Raw genomic sequence first — 22420 nt, 5'->3', positions numbered from 1 at the left:
CCACTTTCTTTCCAAGGCAATACTCAACGTGCAAACAGACTTATTCTCTCATATTTTAATATTTAGTTATTTAAATGTTTAAACATTTACATCCAAATCAGTGTTTCAAAAATCATTGATAACCTGGCTTTGAAATCAGAGATCCTCAGATCTCTTAATCTTTCTCCCCTTCCCTTCAATTGTAACATTTATCAATTTTTTTGACATTTCTCAAGTGTTCATATTAATAAAATGGTACATATTTTTGCATTTGTTATACTAAGTAAGCATGGTTTTATGCTTTTTGCATTTGATTTTTTGAGTTGAACATTTTATATTTCTTTCCCTACAAAGCTATAATTATTTCTGTTTACACATATGAATTTGAAATAAATTTTTAAAATTCTTTTATGATCTGTAAATTTTGCTGTTAGTGGATCTAAGACCTTAAAATAGTTCTGTTAGTGAATTTAAAGTCAATCAGCAAACATTAGTAATCTCTCAGCTCCAAGCCTCAATGTAAATTCTTGGTTAAAAGCACAAACAAGCAAGAAACCTGGAAATTTTTATTTATTAGTCTGTAAATCTAACACTGACATTTATTTAAAAAGGAAAAAACAGCAGTGACTTTATTTCTCTGTATGCAGGTTTTGTTTATCAAAACTAGGGGAAGCTCTACCTAACTAGTAAAAATGATGCTGGGGAACATGTCACAAATACATAGTTGACAACATAAAAAGAAATTATCTACCATTACGAATCAGGCATCTTGTTTGCACAATGATGAAGATCATTCACTTTACAGAGTTTACAGTACATGAAGAAATATGAATAATTAAACAATGGTTTGGGGAAAAAAAAAGGTTCTGAATGTTAAGATTAAGATCAGCACAGGGAACTATAAAAATATATATTAAATCCTTATAATTTAGCCTGGAGTGGAGAATAGTCACAGAAGTATTTTCTTGCAAATGACATTTCACTGGTGACCTGAAAAATAAGAAAGAGTTGAACAGAAGAGTGAGAAAGGGAGGAGTGTTTGTTGAGCTGAGGCAAACATATGATTAAATTAGAGGCAAAAGACAGCATGCCACATCCGAGAAACTGAAACAAGGTCAGTGTGCTTGCATCATTACCAGCATGGAGGTGGGGGAGGAATAAAGAGTGGCTGGAGGAGATGGTAAAAGGTTTAAACAATGAAAAGCCACTGAGGAAATTAGGTGGTGAGTAATGTGGTGGATGTGAGGTTCAGAGAATCTAAACCATGATGACAACATGGAGAATGGACTGTGGTGACAGAAAAGCTAGAGCAATAATCCAAGATGATTGGGTGATTAATAAAGTTTGTATAGAGACAGACTCCAGAAATAATCGTGTGATAAAATTGACAGGGTTTAAATGAATTTTTGAATATTGACAGTGAGAAGAAGGAAGAAGTCATGGTTGACGCCAAAAGCTCTTGCTTGAACTAGAGTGAGCACTAAGCTAATCTGTTTAAGTTCATTAGTTAAGGGGTCTTGAGATGTACATAGAGATGTCCAATGGGCAATCCTCTATAATAAAGTCTGGGCTAGAAGTATGGGCTTGGGAGTTGTCAATGAATTGGGAAGATTGGGACTGACATAGACACACTTGTTTAGTAGTTCAGTCATGTCTGACTCTTTTGTGACCCCAAGGACGGTAATCTGCCAGGCTGCTCCATCCATAGGGTTTCAAAGGCAAAAATACTGGAGTGGGTTTTCTCCAGGGGATCTTCCTGGCCCAGGGATCAAACCCGCATGTATTGAAGGCAAATGCTTTACCACAGAGCTACCAGGGAAGCCCCAACATATACACACAGCTACATATAAAATTAGTTGTTTTATATGTATAACTGATAAGAACTTGCTGTATAGCACAAGGAACTCTACTTAATACTCTGTAATGACCTATATGTAAAAAGACTCTTTAAAAAAAGAATGAATATATGTATATGTACAGCTGCTTTTGAACTGTGGTGTTGGAGAAGACTCTTGAGAGTCCCTTGGACTGCAAGATCAAACCAGTTAATCCTAAAGGAAATCTGTCCTGAATATTCATTGGAAGGACTGATGCTAAAGCTGAAACTCCAATACTTTAGCCACATGATGCAACGTACTGACTCACTGGAAAAGACTCTGATGCTGGGAAACATTGAAGGCAGGAGGAGAGGGGGATGACAGAAGATGAGATGGTGGTATGGCATCACTGACTCGATGGACATGAGTTTGAGCAAGCTTTGGGAGTTGATGACGAACAGGGTAGCCTGGCATGCCGCAGTCCATGGGGTCACAAAGAGTCAGATGCAACTGAGCAACTGAACTGAACTGAAGTGATAACTGATTCACTTTGCTGTACACTTGAAACTAACACGACATTGCAAATTAAATACACTTCAATAAAAATTATTTAAAAATAAAATAAATTGATGGCAATTGAAGTTATAGAGCAGATGAGTTCAGCCAATAGTTGTGTGTAATACAGGACCCACAAGAACTCTGAGGAATATAATTATTTAAGAAACCACTACAGTATTGTAAAGTAATTAGCCTCCAACTAATAAAAATAATTGGAAAAAAAAAAAACTTAATGGATCCAGTTAAGTTTTGCATGATGAAAAGTTCTAGAAATGGATGGTGGTAATGGATGTACACAATGTGAATGTACTTAATGCCATGGAACTGTATTCCTAAAATGGTAAAAACGCTGAACTTTATATGTATTTTACCATAGGTTTTAAAAATAAATTTTTAAATCAAAAAAAAAGAGAGAGAGATCAGACGAGAGAATAGATGTTGCAGAAAACACTGAGGATGAATAGTTGGAGAGGTAGAGAGAATTTCAAGAAAACTTTGCATCATAGATCATAAGGTTAGAAAAGATTTCAAAAACGAACGCAAGGTCAACAATGAGCAACACTGCTGAGAGATAAAGTGAAAGCAAACAGTCCTAACTGCATTTTGTCAAAAGTGTGGTGAGAAAACGTCAGTGCAATAGTAGGAAAAGCAGAAAATACATTTTAGAATGTGGACTGAGGAACAGAAAGAGGAAGGCAAGTATAAAAATTTTTAGGAAATTTGACTTAAAAGGGGTGAGGAAAACTGGGTGGAAATCAAAAGACGCTTGTGGTTTAATGGACAATTTTCTTGTTGCTTTCATGTTTAATGGCTGATAGAAAGGAAGGCATAAGAGAGAGGTTAAAGAAGACATAATCAAGGAAGGGATCTCCTTGAAAAAAATTAAGTGGATACAATCTTGACGATAGACTTGGAGATCTGATTTAGATAGAAAGAAGTGTGGCTTTTTTTTTTTTTTTTTAGTGACAGACAAGACACAGACAACTGTGTAGATTCAATGGTAGAAAATTCGAAAATGTAACATCCAATGGCTTGTCTTTGAAAAAGTAAAAAGTTTTTCCATTAATGCTGAAGGCAAGGTGTAGGGAGAGGATTCTTGAGGAGACAAAGCAATAGTTTCTGTCTGAAACAGCCAGTATCATTCATGAGAGATGACTATGAAAATGTCATTTCAGTCCTCAGGTAGAGCCAAGAACTCAAGGCTGATTGCCTTGATGGGTTGTGACCCACATCCACACTATTATCAGCAGTATCATAATAATATTTGTTGTAGAAACAAAGTTTTTCCACAAAAATGCATAATTTTTTTAAACAGGAAGAATTATACCTGTGATCAATTCAGAGGTCATTGTCTGTAGCTGAAGGAACCACACCTTGACAAATCCAGTAATTCTGAATGAGACACTTTTCAGAAAAAACACCCTTTTTTGTTATTAAAGCACATGCATCATCTTCAACCTCGCCAAGGACTTGAAATCTATAGAGGAAAAGGCAACATGCTAATGACGCCCATGAAAGCTGGCCTCTTTCCCAGACATCTGTTCTCACTCTGCTAAAAGCACAACTCTGTGTATTCTGCATTTTCTCTCTTCTTAGGAAGAATGTACTCTCCAATCTGGAGGTTTGAGACATTGCAATATTTAGAGAGCAAATGCACATTAAAAGCAATTTACTTTTTTAAAACAATTTATTTAATGAAGGAATTCCTCCAAATATTTTCCTAACCTAAACAGTCATTTGTAAATATCATTACTATGTGGAATTAAAATGAAAATTAAAATGTAAGAAACATTGGTTTCCCAATCCGTTCCATCGTGTGAAAACTAAAGATTTTAGGAGACTACTAGGATCTGCATGTTTGTTATCACCCCAAAATTCATATGTTAAAATCCTAACCTCAAAATTATATATTAGGGATTAGGACCTTTGAGAGATGCTTAAGTCATGAGGGTGGAACCTTCAAGAATGGGATTATGTCCTTACAAAGGAGGTTCTAGAGAGACCTCCAGCCCTTTCCACTATGTGAGAACGTGTTGAGAAGGCTCTGGCTGCAAACCAAGAAGAATCCTTTTAACAAAACAGGATCATTCAGGTATTTTTATCTTGGAATTCCATACTCCAGAACTGTGGGAAATAGATTTCTTTTGCTCATAAGCTACCCAGCCTGTGGTATTTTGTTATAGGAGCCAGAATAGAAGGCTGCTGCTGCTGCTGCTAAGTAGCTTCAGTCGTTTCCGACTCTGTGTGACCCCATAGACGGCAGCCTACCAGGCTCCTCCGTCCCTGGGGTTCTCCAGGCAAGAACACTGGAGTGGGTTGCCATTTCCTTCTCCAATGCGTGAAAGTGAAGCCACTCAGTCATGTCCGAATCTTCAGACCCCATGGACTGCAGCCTACCAGGCTGCTCTGTCCATTGGATTTTCCAGGCAAGAGTACTGGAGTAGGTTGCCATTGCCTTCTCTACCAGAATAGAATAAGACCTTTCCAAAATCTTTTTTCACTGTTTGTAATGAGCCTCTTTGCTTCTACAAAAGATCAACTCCCTTTTAAAATTTATAAACTCACATAGACACCTCTACAAGAAAATTTCTGTGCATGTGGGTGTATAAGGATATTCTTTATCCTTAACATAAAAGATGGAAACTTCCCCTAAATTCTGTTTTTCCATGATGTTCAAACCAACTTTTCCTGTCTTAAACAAATAAGCTGTGAAATATCTTAGAAATCAGAAAATACTCAAAGAATCAGATCAGCAGATTAATAATTCTAAGCAGGTTTGCATGTGGGTGGCAGAGCATCACTTTCTATAGGAAAAACATAATGGTAAAAGGAGTGGATATATGTATAACTGATTCACTTTGCTGTACATCTGAAGTTAATAGGACATGTTAAATCAACTATACTCCAACAAAACTTAAAAATAAAATATTTAAAAAATAAAAAAGGATCATGCTGAATTTCTAGAAAAAATATGCTGGGAGATATCCATTAAAAATAATCAAAGATAAATTTTTTAAGTTAATTTAGTGTGGAGGGTGTATAGAGATTGTGGCATATGTGAGTACAGAGTATGAATTTTAACAAAAGATATTGTAAATAGTCTCTGGGTAAGAATATTCATTTATTGGGTGACTTCCTTCTTTTCAGCAATTTTTACTTCCCCTCAGCCAGCCTGATAAGTCAGCTGTATCACTATTGAACATCTCTATTTTCTTTCTTCATTTCCTCCACATCACATCTCTTTAAGAGATACCACAAAATTTCAAATTTTCAAGAAGTTAAATCAACTTTTAATGATCCCCCAAGCCTTGATACTGAGAGTAGAAGTTTTTGCCCTGGACTCACCAAACCTTCTGCCTGTGTTTTGAGGATTAGCACAGAATCCCCAAAGATTCAGTACTCTCTACCCATAGAATTTAAGCACAAATGAATGAGGTACATAAAATAGGTAGAGATATTGTTTATTGGGATAATAGAATTTGAAAAGAGTCAAATGGCTGTTTGTTGTGTTACATATAACTTTTTCCTTAATATTTCCCAGTTATTGGGGTGGAGGAAGCTACCTTTGTAAAGGCTCCACCCTCATGATTTAAGCATCTCTCAAAGGTCCTATTTCTTAATACATCATGGTGTATTAATACATCGTGGTTAGGATTTTAACACATGAATTTTTGGGTGATACAAACATGCAGATCATAGCAGTCTTCTAAGATCTTTATTTTGCATATGAGAGAGGGGGTATATGTATACATGTGACCATTTCATGCTGTACTAAGGCAAAAGCTAATGCTACATTGTAAAGCAGTTATACTCCAATTAAAAAAATAAGAATTATTCTATAAACTTCTTTTCTTAAGAAACACGCAAAAAGAATTTAAATTTAGAGAATTTTGCACTGGTTATGATTTCCCATTTATACCTCTAGCATTAGCTGTAAGCTAAAAGAAAGCCAAATATGAAAATAAATTAGTTTAGGAGTCTGTTTCTCTAAGGCAAATTTCCTGATCATTTACACATTAACAAAGATTAAAGTCTTCAATCTGTAGGAACCAGTTGGCTCCCTACAGATTCAGGCAGCCCCCAGCAGGGATTGGCTATTGAACTATTAAATTCCCCCTACAGTACTCAAATGCCAGGTGGTGCAGTGTTAAATAATCTGCCTGCCAATGAAGGAGATGCAAGAGACTCGGGTTTAATCCCTGGGTCAGGGAGATCCTCTGGAGTAGGAAATAGTAACCCATTCCAGTATTCTTGCCTGGAAAATTCCATGGACAGGGCAGCCTGGCCGGCTACAGTCCATGGGGTTGCAAAGAGTTGGACATGACTGGGCACACACACACATTCAAATGCCAAACACTCACAACTGTAGATTTAATGGGGTGCCATCCAGCCAGGTCCACGTCTTTTGTGGATGAGAAATGTTCAATCCGATCCAAAAGTAAATTCCATCTTGTATATTGCTTTGTAAGAAATCCTGTGAAAGGGATCCAGAGGAAGTGAATTGTTACACTATTAAAATAGCTTCTTCTGACCTTTGTCCAGACTTTAAAAGGTTTTGATATTTATCCTCCTAATCAGGAAAAATCTTAAGAAGGTTGAAGAGGTTTTCTACATACTTAAGGTAGGAAATTAATATGGGAAGGTTTCCGAAGTATTCTTGCATATATTGTGTAAAGGCATTTGCTACTTAATGGAATTCATGAGGATGATATAAACAGCAACTGATGAAGGGATGAAAAGAGAATTTGAAGCAAAAACTAGGAATTAATGTCTACCCAAAGGAGAGATAGCTATCCTTTTGCCTACCAATGTGCAGTCTTGAAGAGGACTGATGTTTATGGGGAAAATAAATAATAAGACTAAGGAGCCTCCATCTGTCCTACCCAAGATACCAGGAATATTGTCAGATATGGGTAGTGCCTTTGATGAGTACCTCTCTGGGCTTCCCCAGCGGTTCAGTCACTAAAGAATCTGCCTGTAATGCAGGAGATCCAGGTTTGATCCCTGGGTTGGGAAGATTTCCCTGGAGAAGGAAATGGCAACCCACTCTAGTATTCTTGCCTGGGAAATCTGTGGACAGATGAACCTGGTGGGCCATAGTCCATGGGGTCACAAAAAGTCAGACACCACTGAGCACACAGAAGCTCTTCTCTTAGTTTTAAAAGGGTTTTTTTTTTTTTTTTTTTTCTTTTTCATGGCAAATGAGCTCTTACCAATTCAGCCTTATCTTGGATCACCAAGAGATGTGATTTCATTGTTGAACAGAATTTTTGGCTATCGATCCATGATTGATAGGTTTTGAAAAAGTTATAGCATTTCCCTTTCTTCTGCACCCAGTCATTAGGGCATAAGTTTTGGCTAGGGTTTCCTAAAACATAAAAAAGGAAGAAATAGACTCGAAAATAAGGTTTGGATATCAAAATCAATTTTGACACTAATTTTGTAAACAATTTCTTTAAAAAAATTTTGTCTCACTTTTAAGAGATGAACGCCTCCTCCACTGATAGTCTTTAAAGAGATTGTTGTTGTTGTTCAGTTGCTAAGTCCCTTCTGACTCTTTGCAGACAGAGGTAAATGCCAGAAATAGTAATTTTTGTTACTCAGTAGCTAAATGGTAGCTCAGCTGATAAAGAATCCCCCTGCAATGCATTCCCCAGTATGATTCCTGGGTCAGGAAAATCCCCTAAGAAGGGATAGGCTACCCACTCCAGTATTCTTGCCTGAACAATCCCCATGGACTGAAGAGCCTGGTGGGCTACAGTCTATGGGGTCTCAAAGAGTCGGACATGACTGAGTAACTCAGCACACAAGTGGTGTCCAACTCTTTGGGAACCCATGGACTGCAGCCCACCAGTCTTCCCTTTCCTTCCTATTAAGGGCTACAATTAAGTAATTTCCTGAGTTCTTTATTCATATGAATGTATGAAATGTTTTTCTTTATATGACATTTATGACATAAAATTAATAGCTTCATGTTCCACATTTCATAAATAAAGGCACTAAAGCTAAGGTTAAGCAAAGAATAAAGAGGGCAACTAAAATAAAGCTTAAGTAACTTACTAAAGGTCATATAGTTTAGAGTTAGATAGGAGATAGACAAACAGAGAGATTAAATGCCTTAACTAAATGCCTAGACTAAAAGAAACCAGGGGAAAACCACTCTGAAAAATAAAATGTCCTTTTCAGAGTCACATTTGTTGCAGAATAATACATTTCAAAGCATACTTTATCAGTAACTTTGTAAAACAAAATGTTTACCATGATCCCAATATCTCTATGCCCCAAGGACCTCCAGACAAATCACCATGAAAAGGAAAAACTTGAAAAAAAGCATTAAAATAAATCTATACTCGGAAATGAATAAAATCTATACTCAGAAAATAAATCTATATTCAGGTATATATTTCTATATTCAGAAAAATTAATAATATTTGTACTTCAAGCTGAGTCCTTGCATCTGGAAGATCCCCTGGAGAACGAAATGGCTACCCATTCCAGTATTCTTGCCTGGATTCCATGGACAGAGGGGAGCCTGGTGGGCTTCAGTCCATGGGGCTGCAAAGAGCTGGACAAGACTGAGTGAATAATTTTCACTTCTTCATGGGAAGGGGGACACAGTTTTTCAGGCATGAGCCTACTGTGTTGCCCTCTCCACTGGTTGAGAATTAAAGCCACCTTTCTATCTCCTCCAAACTCTCCATATTTTTTATTAGGCTTTGGTGGGCAGAGAAAGCCAGGATTTTGGCCAGCAACAGTCCCAACTCAACATCAAGACTATACATATACTTTAGCATAACTCATGGCATTTAACTATGCAAAAGCTTATAGCTTTAGGTGGGTTTTTTACTTAGAAAATGGTCATAACTTATGAGAAAGGTTAATTTTTGTATTAAACAATAAACACATAAATAAAAAATAAGCACTCCATTTTTTCTTTCTTTTTTTTTTTTTTGCAAAAAGGGCAAAGATGACGAACAGGCATTTTACAGAATAAAAATAGAAATATCTAATATGTACAATTTTGCATTTAATTTCTCTATTATATAAGAAATGCAACTAAAATCAACTATGTGTACTTTTATCATAGTATATTAGCACATATAATCTGAACTCTCTGTGTGCATGGAGGTGTGTGTGAGGCACAGAGAGAGAGAAAGAGACAGTCCAAATCCTGCTCTTTCTTCCTGATATTGACCTTCCATAGCAAGTCCTTATGGTAATTTGAATGCTGATTCAAGTTCATCTGAGGAGAGGTATGTGAATGTGAGTGAGTGATGTTACTTCTTCAAATTTAAACTGAATTGGCTATTTAGAAAGGTGGCTCAGACAGTAAAGAATCTGCCTGCATTGCAGAAGATGGGGGCTTGATCCTTGGGTCGGGAATATCCCCTGAAGAAGAGAATGGCTAATTAGAAATTTAAGGAAATCTTGCCCCCAAAATGCTCAAGATGGAACTGTTTGAGCATCCTAAAACTGTTTTTTGCGTATTCAGTTTCTGTTGTTTAGCGGTAAGTCATGAACGACTCTTTTTGATCACATGGACTGTAGCCCACCAGGCTCCTCTGTCCATGGAATTTCCCAGGAAAGAATACTGGAGTGGATTGCCATTTCCTCCTGCAGGGGATCTTCAGACCCAGGGGTCAAATCTGCATCGTCTGCATTGGCAGGTGAATTCTTTACCACTGAGCCACCTGGGAAGTCCGCATATTCAGTTAGCGGAAGCTAATTCTCTAGGAGAAACTTGCATTTCTCTCTGTGTGCCTTGAGATGTAAATGTTCTACCACCTTCCTCAAGAATATTTTATCCAGATCATCTCTAATTCCTGAGACTGAGGGAGAGAAGAAAGGAGGGGGTAAAGAGACTTTTGAAATTTAACTTTTTCCAACTATATTTTAAAAAATAGTGAGTTTTGTACTCTAATACCTGATTCATGACGGTTTTTATTTTTTTTTTATTAATTTTTGTTGGTTTGAAATGTATTAGTTTCTTCTGTATAGCAAAGTGAATCGGCTATACATATACACATGTGTGTGTGCTCAGTCTTGTCTGACTCTTTGTGACCCCACAGACTCTAGCCTCCAGACTCCTTTGTCCATGAAATTTTCTAGGCAAGAATACTGGAGCGGGTTGTCATTTCCTACTCCAGGAGATCTTCCCAACCCAGGGATTGAATCCATGTCTTTTGTGCTTCCTGCACTGGCAGTTGGATTCTTCACCACTGCAGCAACCGGGAAGTCCATATATACATATATCCCTTCTTTTTTTTTGGATTTTCTTACTATATAGATCACCACAGAGCACTAAATGTGCTATTCAGAAGGTTCTCTTTAGTTATCTATTTTATACAAAGTAGTGTATGATTAAGTTTTTAAATGAAGCTATGAGAAGGAGTTGACAGAGGATGAGATGGTTAGATGGCATCATTGACATGATGCACATGAGTCTGCAGTATCTCTAGGAGATAGTGAAGGACAGGGAAGCCTAGCTGTGCTGCAGTCCAAGGGTGTCACAGAGAATCAGAAATGACTGTCTACGGCCATACGACCCTGAATGTGCCCGATCTCGTCTGATCTCGGAAGCTAAGCAGGGTCGGGCCTGGTTAGTACTTGGATGGGAGAAATGACTGACTTACTGACCAACAGCAACAAATACATAGAAAAGGGCTAAATTCCTTAACTTGTGATTTCTGAATTTCTTTATTTAACAGTAATCTTCTGACTGCCTGAATACCTGCCCTTTGATGCAAAACTCCTATATATCCTAGCTCTCTCATCACCTCCCCAGAGCAGTTCTCTTGGGGTCACTGGAGATGCTGCCTCTCAGGCTGAGTTCCAAAAATCCCCACCAAATAAAACATAACTCTTGACTTTCAGATTGTGAATATTTCTTTAGTTGGCACATGCCACATCAGAAATTTCACATACCACCCTCCCCTCTTAATTCATAGAAGCATGATTGAAACTCAGATTAGGAAGACAGATTAACAGATATGTCTGCTATTTCCTTATTGGTTAACCTCATGATAAAGCTTCTCCTCTCAAAAGCTGATGTCAAGTATTGAATTTTACGTGTGTTAGGCAGCAAGCCCTTTGCTCCAAAACAATATCTATTATCATATCTTCCTTAACCACACTTGACATCCTGGGCTCACTTTACCTTTCAAGTTTCTAATGCCTCACACAAGAAGCTACTCTAGACCTCTGTCAGGAAAAAGTTTCATCAGTTAAACCTCACATGAAAAAGGCATTTGATTATATCTTCACTAACTCTCACACACACATATGCATCTTGTGGGTAGGGAATTTTTCTGAAGTTTTTTGCCATTTCATCATTGAACCAAGTATTTTATATTTGCCTACTAAGCTGGCATGCTGTGATTCATGGGGTCGCAAAGAGTCAGACACAACTGAGTGACTGAACTGAACTGAACTGAATAAGTATGTGATGTCAAATTAATAAATTAAAAATTTGAAAAATAGAAAGAGATAGTGATATGTTTGTTGACTAGCAAGAGAATTGTAACACTTGAAGTAGCAGCAAGTTGACTACTGAAGACAGTGGTATTTAAGAGTTTTAGCAGCAGCAAGGTAAGTGAGAAGTACAGTAAAGTAGTGAACCTGAACAGATTAACAGGAACCAGAGTTGAAAGTGAGTAATTACAATAAGAAACCCATCTTCAAAATACTGAAAAGGATCTGAATTCACCCACCTAAAATATTCCATTTTTATGGAATTATTTTAAGCTGAAAGACAGCTTGAGATTCAACAGATGCAGGAAGAAGCCTCCTCTGAGCTTTGCTTATCAGACAAAAAGTAAACACATCTTGTTAACTCCAGTTCATGTGTCCATTGCATAGGGAGGCCAAGCAAAGCAAAGCATCAGTCTAGAGCAGAGCAAGGTTTATTGAAAGGCCATGCAAGGAAGGGTGGCTCCTGCCCTTAAAAAACCCACAGCTCCCTGAAGGGTTTTGGCAAAGAACTTTTAAAAGCCAGATGAGGAAGGGAGGTTGCAAGGTCTGTGATCAGCTCATGCACAGTTCTCTGATGGCTGACGGTAAAGGAACAGGGCAGTGTTCCAAGGGTGAACATCATCAGTTCTCAGGCTCCAGCAGGCCTGGGGCTCTGTATACAAGGTCATCAAGTAGTTAACATCTTCCATTTGTTGGAGAGGGGGACTTTTTTAACATCTACAAAACACCTCTGGAAATGTGTGTCAAATACTATTAGACCCTTCAGGGAGGAGCTAAAGCAGAGGATTTGGGGAAAGACCTGTCCCACCCAGAAAGGCCCCATGTGGTCCCGCTCAGTTACCTTCTGAGAAGTGAGGCTGCCCTGAATCCCCTCTTTAGGGTAAAAACAACTCCCACCAAAGAGACTGATAGGAAACCTACTTTAAGTTCCTTCTCTGGAGGAATTTTATGGCCACGAAGAAAAAGGAAAGACTACTCATGCCTGCTTAAACAGACACTGTCACAAACTTTATTAGTTCCGATGTGTTCTGAAAAACCCACTTGTCTTTCCCCAAAACCCATATTGTTTTTCCCATCAGAGTCATTTCTTCTCTCTTTCTTTCCCCAGGTGGCTCAGTGATAAAGAATCCGCTGCCAATACAGAAGATGTGGGTTTGAACCTTGGGTTGGGAAGATCCCCTGGAGAAGAAAATGGCAATCTGCTCCAATATTCTTGCCTGAGAAATTCCTTGGACAGAGGAGCCTGGCAGGTTACAGTCCATGGGGTCACAAAGAGTTGGACACGACTTAGTGACTAAGCAACAACAGCTCTGTTCCTTATTGAAGCATAGGTATATGAACAATTAACTTTGACCGTTTAAGCTAGCCACGTCTTTTGTTAGCTCTCGTATGCATACAGATGAACCATTTTCTTCTGTTAACTGGTGTTTTCCTCCCCCAAAACACAATGAAATAAAACCACTTACTTATGAAGTTTGTACTGTTCTGCTGCTTCCGGGAAGAAAGATTCATGCAGCTGCAGTCTTTGGTTCCATTCTCACTACTGAACCTCTCGCTAGGGTTGTCACTGCAGGAATATATTCTTAGGTGACTTACTAAGAAATGAAGAAAAGTAGTAACACTAGTTAGATTCATACAAATATAAGCCTTGGCCTTTTAATTATCCATCAATATTGTTGTTCAGTTGCTCACTCTTTGCAACCCCATGGACCGCAGCACTCCAGGCTTCCCTGTCCCTCACCATCTCCCAAAGTTTGCCCAAGTTCATGTCCATTGCATCGGTTAATATGGAACCTTAAGTAAATTCACAAAATACTGATTGAGAGGACAGCTGTTTATAGCATTTTAGCCTTATAATTTGACAAAGGATGATAAACTCAGAGACTCAGAGAATTTCCACTTAGGAAAACGTAAGTAGAAACAATAAAAACAAGTTACCTAAATAATAAAAATTTTTAAAAATAGAATATATTTACATTTGCATCTGTTTGGTATAACAGATTAGAATTCTGTGTGATCTTGAACTAGTGACTTAGTTTCTCTTTTCCTCAAGTTCCTCATATATAAAAAGGGGAGGTATTTAATGAACTTAGAGCTGATGGAAGGCTAAATGTTAGTGAGTGTAAGATATTTGTCACAACTCCTAATATATAATAGGACACAGAAAATGGAAACAATAATAGATAGGACTATAGCTCTTGTTGAAGTAGAGCTCAGTTTACAATAAATCTTAAATTTAACTCAGCCTTAAGTTTTCAAGCAGCTGATAAATTTTGTCAAAACTTCAAAATATTGTCATATGTAAACTCCATAAGTTGTTTTCTTTTTTTTTTAAGGGCCAAATCAGCTTTCATAAAATTAAGTGCTTTCACCAAAATATAAAACTTCAGTTCATAGAATTGGGAGTGTCAAAACCACATTGTTTACCAACTGACAAATGAAGTATTTTCTCATCAGTAAACAAGGATGTCACCATCATCAATGATTGCAGCCCTCCAAAATGAGCCTGTGAGCTCTAAGGGAACTCAGGAAGGAGAATGCCTACTATCTAACATCCATCAGATGGCAGCCACTCCCTGTGAGAGTGAGCCCCAAAGAAGCTCAGGATGTGAAAACGTAGAATATCAGCCCCAGATTGTTGAGGTGCATATGAATTTCAGTGAGCCCAGACTCTTGCATCTTCCCATACATAAACAAGTGCCAAATTCCTTAACTTGAGATATCTGACTTTCTTTAATTAACAATAATCTTCTGGTGTTCAGATCACCTGCCCTTTGTTGCAAAACTTCTGTATAACCTAGCTCCTCCTTCCCCTCCTCCTAGGTGCAGTTTCTCAGAGCTATCTGAATCACAGTCTCCCAGGAGGCAGTCTTCCTTCTGCCCCAAATAAAATTTAATTCCCAACTCTTATTGTGCAAATTTTTTTCAACCAAGTGCTTTTGCCAAAATATAAAACTTCAGCAAATTGTGACTGTCAAACCCACAATTTGCCAATTAATTACAAAATTTCTAGCAGAGTACAAAATCACATTTATTACCTCCTCTACATAGGGGGAAATGATTAATAATTAATGAAACTATCAATTTTGTCATATAATACCAACATAAATAAAACAATATTGAAAGAGAATATTACTTAAATGTGAACAATGATTCTGAAAAAGTTAGAGAAATGTAAAAAAAACAACAACAACTCCAAAGGACACATGTTAATCTCTATAGTTCAATGTGTAGATTTCATTTACTCACCCCAGAAGGTTAGTCCTATCACTGTAGCAACAAGTGTAACCATGGCAACGCTGGTCAGTCTCAGAGCAGTCTGATGCCATTTGGGACATTTGGGGTTATCTGTAATGATTAATTTTTCTTTCTGAAACATTTAAGCATTTAAAACAAACTTGAAAATATGTCAAACTGTTGACTTTAAAAAAATGCACTACATTAGAGAGTTGCAAGTTAGGTTTCCTTCGGGGCAAAATGAGGACTACAGCCTAGGAGAGAGCATTTCAGATAGCTCTGAAAAGTTGCTCCAAAGAGGCAAGGGGAAGGTCAGTACATAAGTGGTTTTGGTGAAGGTGGAATGCGTGCAATCAAGCACACATTTTTCCCAAAAGATTTCTGCTAGTCTTGTGAACCTTTATTAGTCACAAAAACACAGTCATCTCACCGTGACAGATTTTCGTGCTTTTCTAGCTATGGAGAGATACAAGAATTGAGCTCATAAAATTGAGTTGTGAAAATATTTAACTATCCAAAGACCTGTCACTCGAGCACAGAGGAGATGTGTGCACCCTGCTCTCTACCCTAAACTCCTTTTGGGATGTGTTGAAAAGCAGCAGCTGCAACAACACATGATTTAATCCTTGTGGAGGTGGATGACGAGTGCCAACTTGTACTTGACAATACAAATGTCAAACTCTGAGAGTACACATTGTCTTAATGTGATGGAAAGAAATCTATGATCTCTGTACATATTACGTTACCATGAACACATATTTAGTTATCTTTAAAGAATTGGTTTTATCAATTCTAAATAAGAGGTGAATCAATTGCATGTGTGTGCCCAGTCATGTTTGACTTTTTGCAACACTATGGACTATAGAACACCAGACTCCTCTGTCCATGGAATTTTCCAGGCAAGAATACTGGAGTGGGTAGCTATTTCCTTTTCCAGGAGATCTTCCTGACCCAGGAATTGAACTCATATCTCCTGCATCTCCTGCACTGCAGGTGGATTCTTTACTTCTGAGCCATCAGGGAAGTCTAAGACAACAGTATGCTTTATCTAATAATTAAATATTTTTCTATTTTTCTGTTTTTTTGGTTTTGGTTTTTAAGTATTTATTTCATTGCTTTTTCAATTTTTTCAGCTTGATTAAGATATAATTGACATATCACACTTTGTTTAAGGTTTATAATAGGATGATTTGATATATACATACATTGGGAAGTGATTGGGGCTTCCCTGGTGGGTCAATGGTAAAGAATCTGCCTACAATGCAGGAGATGTGTGCAGGAGACATGGGTTCAACCATAGTAATGCAGTCCTCATTTCACATAGTTATCATTTTGTGTGTAGATGTGGTGATAACTTTTACGATGCACATTCACTGCTGCTTTCTAGTATATGGTACAGAATTGATATCTATAGTCATCATGTTGTACGTTATACCCCCAGAACTATTATCACCAGAACTTATTAGTATCACTAGAATTTTGTAACTATTTCAGCATTTCCCCCCATTCTCACTACCAACCACCAAAGTACTCTGTAGAATTCACCAGTTAGAAGTGAATGAATATTATTCTTATATTAACACTTCTGTTCCAAAACTATAATTCACATAATAATCAAATGGGTGGTTATTAGATGATCAACTACTCAAAACATTTCCACTAAAATTTGTCACTTAAGTTTATGTACATCTGGACTGGAAACATATAATATTCAGTGGGATTGACACCCAGGAAGGAAAAATATATCAAAAGACACCCAAATAAATCAGATATATCAAATTGACACCCAAAAGGAAAAATATATCAAAAGTATCAAAAGAATTGAATGATATTAAAAATTACTGTCTAAAGTAGAAACGTAAGATTAAGTACTATAGCCATCCATCTACCTAAATTTTGTTTGAAATATTGTAAAAGTTTTATATTTATATCAGTTCATGAAGCAAAACTCAGATGCCAGTCTTTATAAATTTGCTTCAACAAAATAAGCATTATAATACTTTCTTAATCTTCAACCTAGGTCAAGTCAGATTTGATTCATTACTTTCAATTTAACAATGTTTATAAACATATAATTATATGCCAGAAACTAGACTGAATAGAAGGGTTGCAGAAATAGAAAACTGCACAGTCTAATGCGGAGACATGTATGTAAACAGATTATTTCAGAATAAGATTATGTATTTTCTGAATAATAGATTCCAGTTCTAGTTCTTAAAAGTTCTCATTAAAAGTCTGAGACTAAAAGATCAATAGAAAATTCTAGCTGTGTAATCTGTGGCCTCATGGAAGGTTATGGATTCTTACCTTTGCATGTCCACGTACGTTGGCAATGATAGGGATGCTTCCTTGGCTTCTGCATCATTGATTCCTCTGTGTTTTGCATCTGTCCAAACATCCTATAAACAGAATAATCCATCTTTGAATGAGATGGAAAAAGAGACATCACTTGATCAAAAGCAGTCAGTGCCTACAAGCTGTGGCATTGAAACAAAGCCTAGAGCTGTGAAACCACAAAGGATATGGTTGAAGAATGAGGGGAACTTCATTATTTAAATAAATGTTTTCTTTCAAGATTGTTTCATATTTACAGAAGAGTTGTGAAGTCACTACAGAGTCACCATATACCCAACACTCCACCTCCTCTATTATTAACATGTTGCATTAGTACATTTGTCAGAACTAATGGGTCAATATTAATATACTATTTTCAATTAAAGTCTATACTTTATTCACTTTTTGTCCAGTACCTCTTCCTTAATATTTACCTAAGACCTTTTTCTGTTCAAGGATCCATCCCATTCAGGGTACCACAATACATTTAGTTCTAACATCTCCTTAGGATATCTCTAGTGTGATAGTTTCTCACTTTTTTCTTTTTCTTTTTTTTAATTTTGACAGTTTTGAGGAATGTTGATTAGATATTTTCCAAAATGTTCTTAAGCTGAGGTAGTCTGATGTTTTTCTCATCATTATACTAGGCTATATATTTTCGGAGGGCTTCCCTGGTAGCTCAGATGGTAAAGAATCTGCCTGCAATGCAGGAGATCTCTGTTTTGATCCCTGGGTCGGGAAGATCCCCTGGAGAAGGGAATGGCGACCCATTCCAGTATTCTTGCCTGGAGAATCTCATGAACAGAAGAGCCTGGTGGGCTACAGTCCATGAGGTCACAAAGAGACATGCCAGAGTGCCTGACACACACAGGTTTTTGGAGGAAGACCACAGAGATAAATAATCATTCTTAGCACATCTGATGAAGGGTACTTTTATCAACATAACTATTGACGGTGACTTTGATCATCTGACTATAATGGTGTTCATCAGGTTTAACTACTGCAAGATTACTCACTTTTCCCCATTTCCACACAGTACTCTTCAGAAGGAAGTCAATATGCTCAGCCAGCACTTCAGTGGAGATTTATGCTCCACTTTTTTCAGTAGAAAGAATCTACATAAATTATTTAGATTTATTCTGCAGAGGATGTTTGACTAGTGTTCCCTTTACTTATTCATTCAGCCATTTAAATCAATGAAAGTCATTCACATTCATTTTATGTTTTGAGGGACAATCTAATGCTATTTTATTTTATTGTTCACATGGTTCAATCTTTGGCCATCAGAAGCTTTTCAGTTGGCTCCACAAGTTTATGCTGATGGTGCCAAACCTAATACATTACAACATGGATTATTCTAATCTCTTCCTTTGCATTTCTACAACCTCCCACTTCAATAGTGAGAATCATGGTTATCAGCATCACAGTAACTTCCTTAATTTTTCAGTTCTAGTATTCATACTTTATCCCTCACAAGACATTTGGTCCTGTCAAAAGCATCCATTGAGACATTTGGTCCATGAGTCATTAAATAATACAAACATTAACTTCACTGAAATGTTTTTTGAGTTATTTTGATTTGTAATTCATTGACAGTTATGGGTTTCATGTTTATTCTTTCTTACCATGAAGTTTGGCAGGGTTACTTTTAAATCAATAAGTGGTTGCTCTCAAGTGTATATGGAACTGGTTATTGGTTTTATATTTGCAGCATCTGTTAATAATTCTGTATATACAGATTTTGTCACCATCTTTGTGACAATGTTATCTGTTGGTGGCCATATGTGAGTGTGAATACCAAGAATCTGGGTGATGATTTTTTTCATTGTTTTGCTATTCACCTTTAACACTTTAATAAGCCTCCAAATTGAAGAATGGCGAACTACCATCAGCGGTTGAAATTTGCAGTTCCAACTTTCTGTTGTTCATCTTGTGGTTGCCATTTAGTACTGATGTGTAAATATTCCAAGTTTCTGGTGGAACTCTTGGAACTTTTGATCTTCTTCTGCCTCTGCCTTGCTTCCATAGACTCATACTTTCTAAATATAATCCACTAAGTCATCTAATTTTTCTTCTGCCTTCTCCATAATGTATTTAAAATTTTCATTTATGTCTTAGGACACAAACAGAATTCCAAACTGCATGGATGAACACTTAGTGTGTTGGCTATTAATAACTATAGTCATATACTCATATGCTCTGCCAAACAAGATTTTTTTGCCACAGTATTGTGAAAAATAAAGCAAGCATCCTTTTCCTTGTTCATCTGGTAGGAATAGTCAAGTTGTATTTGTATTTGCAATCTCAGAAACCATCATGCACAGTGATTTATCTCACGATGTTGAGATTTATTTCCTGTGCAAACACAGGTACTTTCCCATATACATATCTGTAAGTATCTTCTTACTTTTTCATTGTTAGTGCATAATTCAACAACATAGAAAAACCCAGTGCTACTCCACACACAGTGAATAACTCAGTGAACTCTGTTAGGGTCATCTTGAATATGTCATCACTGAATAATGTATACTGGCACTGAAATATCAAATGTCTTAAGTTGTATTACTATAAATAAGAATTTTTTGTGTTTTTTGAGCACTGGAATCATGCATAAAAATCCCCATATCTGGTCACTTTATACTCCTCTGAGATTTTAATTACGTGCAATGAAGTTAGGTTTGGAAGTTGGTGTCTGTTTTGAATTCTATTTACTGTCCCCATTAATGAATTTCTGGTCTGAATAACAGGACCTCTTCATCATGATGGATAGATCAAACCCAGTCTCTCAAATTGCAGGCAGATTCTTTACCCTCTGAGCCACAAGAGAAGACCAAATGTATAACAAGAGAAGTTAAATATGATTTTTGTCTAAAATCAAGAAGACAAGAGGAAAGAAATGAGGAGTTGTATTTGGAAAAAGAATGATCTGATTGTGGACATAAGTTTGAGATGCCTACTAGACATCCAAATGGAAATGCCTAATATGCATTTAGATATTTGTACCTGTAACTCAAGAAAAAGAACTATATATGAAGCAGAATGAGCTCACTCAGAGAGTGTACTTACAGTGCTAAGTTCTGTCCTTGAGAAACTCCAACATTTAGAGCTAAAACAGAGAGGAAGCCAGTAAGTGAGATTAAGAAAGGGTAGCCGAGGATGTCAGGAAAAAAAAGAAAGAGATGTGTCCGGAAACACAGAGAAGAAAGTTTTTATTAAGCAGGGGGGAGGAGCCAAGATGGCGGAGGCAAAAGTTGGCAAACTATGTCAAAGGATGCTGAGAGGTCAAGAAATACAGGGATAGTTAAATGGCCATTATCTTGGCAATGTGGAAGTCCCTCATGATATTGATCAGAAATTATTTTGTGAAGAGAAGAGAATGGAATGAGTTGAAAAGACAACAGAAAATGAAGAATTTGCGAGTGTGCATTTAGCCAAATCTTTTGACAAATAAACTGAGAAGAATGAATGAATAATGGAATAATAGCTGGAGGAGAATATATGATCAAGGGAAATGATTGTACTTTAAATATGGTAGACCTTAGAACATGGGGGGTTCTGTTCCTTTGGGTTGTTTTTTTGTTTTTTGATACTAGAAATGAATCAGTGAAAAGATAAAAAATCAATACTGCAAAAAAGGGTGGAAGAGAAATAATTGCAAAAGTAATGTTTTCAGAAAAATCAAGAGAAGACGGGTTCTAGAGTACTGAGCAAAAATATTATTTCCACTGTAACATAATTAAGATTATTCTATGCTTTGAATTCTAGACACACTTAGTTTAATTTTGGCCAAGAGTTGTGTGCAGATTTCTAAATTATTCTTTTCTACATCAAAGAAAAGCAACTATAGAAGGATAACCACAATATCTTCCTTTCCTGGCAGCTTACTTCCTCTCAAACAATGCTTATGGCATTTCCCTGAAGTATTTCAAAGACTGTGGTTCACCTAAAATTTTACCAAATATGCTTTCCTGATTTGTTTGAAATTTTGCACCAAAAAAATAATAATTTAGATCAGCATGTGTGTTAAGTAGGTATGAATCAGCAAACTAAGTGGTTGAGAGCCAAGTGTATTACCAAAAGAATTGCTATGAAAAAAAGAGGTTTGGAATTAAAGGAAGGATCATTCAAGGCTATTCTTCAAGGGGCTGTAAGGGGTTAAAGGGGAAATAGCAGGCAGAATACGGAAAAGATGTAAAGAAAAAGGATAGTAGCTTTAAAGGAAAGGAAACCATAATATTACAGCAATAGAATTTATGATGTTAATTTTTAAAAGCAGAGTAAAAGCTAAAGGTTGACCCCAATATCATTCAGATCCCAATATTACTCTTTGCAACCCCAAGAACTATACAGTCCATGGAATTCTCCAGGCCAGAATACTGGAGTGGGTAGCTGTTTCCTACTGCAGGGGATCTTCCCAACCCAGGTCACCCGCATTGCAGGCAGGTTCTTTACCAGCTGAGCCACCAGGAAGCCCAAGAATACTGGAGTGGGTGACCTATTCCCTCCCCAGCAGATCTTCCTGACCCAGGAATCCACCCAGGGTCTTCTGCATTGCAGGTGCATTCATTACCAGCTGAGCTACTAGGGAAGCCCTGAAAGAAAGGAAATAATAATATTATAGCAATAGAATTTATGGTGTTAACTAAAAGAGCAGAGTAAAAAGGTAAAAGTTGACCCCCATATCATTCAGTTACTGTGTGAATTTTTATATCCTTTTACTTACTATGTGAATATTAAAGGTATCTTTGTAAATATCAAGGATAACTTTGTTTTAATCTTTGGATTTAGATCATCTAGCAGAATACCTAACAAATGTAGCTTTAAAAAATATACTAGTGGAGTTGACGAAGCCCAGGGAATGTAAAGAGCAATTTGTTCTTGTAAGTATACAAATGATTAGAGCTAAGAATGAAAAAGATGAGGGAGGTATTCACCTACTGGGAAACAGCAAAAATAAAGATTTTTATGATTTATTTAAATGACATTATTAAAGTAATACTGCATACTTACAATATTATGGAGAT

General features: G+C 36.9%; 1 protein-coding gene across 1 annotated transcript; it reads right to left on the bottom strand.

Annotated features, from left to right (window-relative positions):
- Positions 1–532: 532 nt before the first annotated feature.
- LOC122423894 (killer cell lectin-like receptor subfamily F member 1) lies at positions 533–21878 on the bottom strand. The gene is made up of 8 exons (XM_043441353.1): positions 21849–21878; positions 20463–20502; positions 17370–17461; positions 15075–15173; positions 13292–13420; positions 7568–7722; positions 6716–6828; positions 533–969 (listed from the first exon to the last, which is right to left on the bottom strand). The coding sequence occupies exons 3-8, from the start codon at positions 17458–17460 to the stop codon at positions 774–776; spliced, it is 783 nt and encodes a 260-aa protein (XP_043297288.1). The 5' UTR covers position 17461; positions 20463–20502; positions 21849–21878; the 3' UTR covers positions 533–773.
- Positions 21879–22420: the final 542 nt, after the last annotated feature.

Source organism: Cervus canadensis, chromosome 21 (genome assembly GCF_019320065.1).
Source record: "Cervus canadensis isolate Bull #8, Minnesota chromosome 21, ASM1932006v1, whole genome shotgun sequence".
Lineage (NCBI taxonomy): Eukaryota > Metazoa > Chordata > Mammalia > Artiodactyla > Cervidae > Cervus > Cervus canadensis.
The sequence above is the reverse complement of the archived record's forward strand: the minus strand, read 5'-3'. Positions and strand labels throughout refer to the sequence as shown.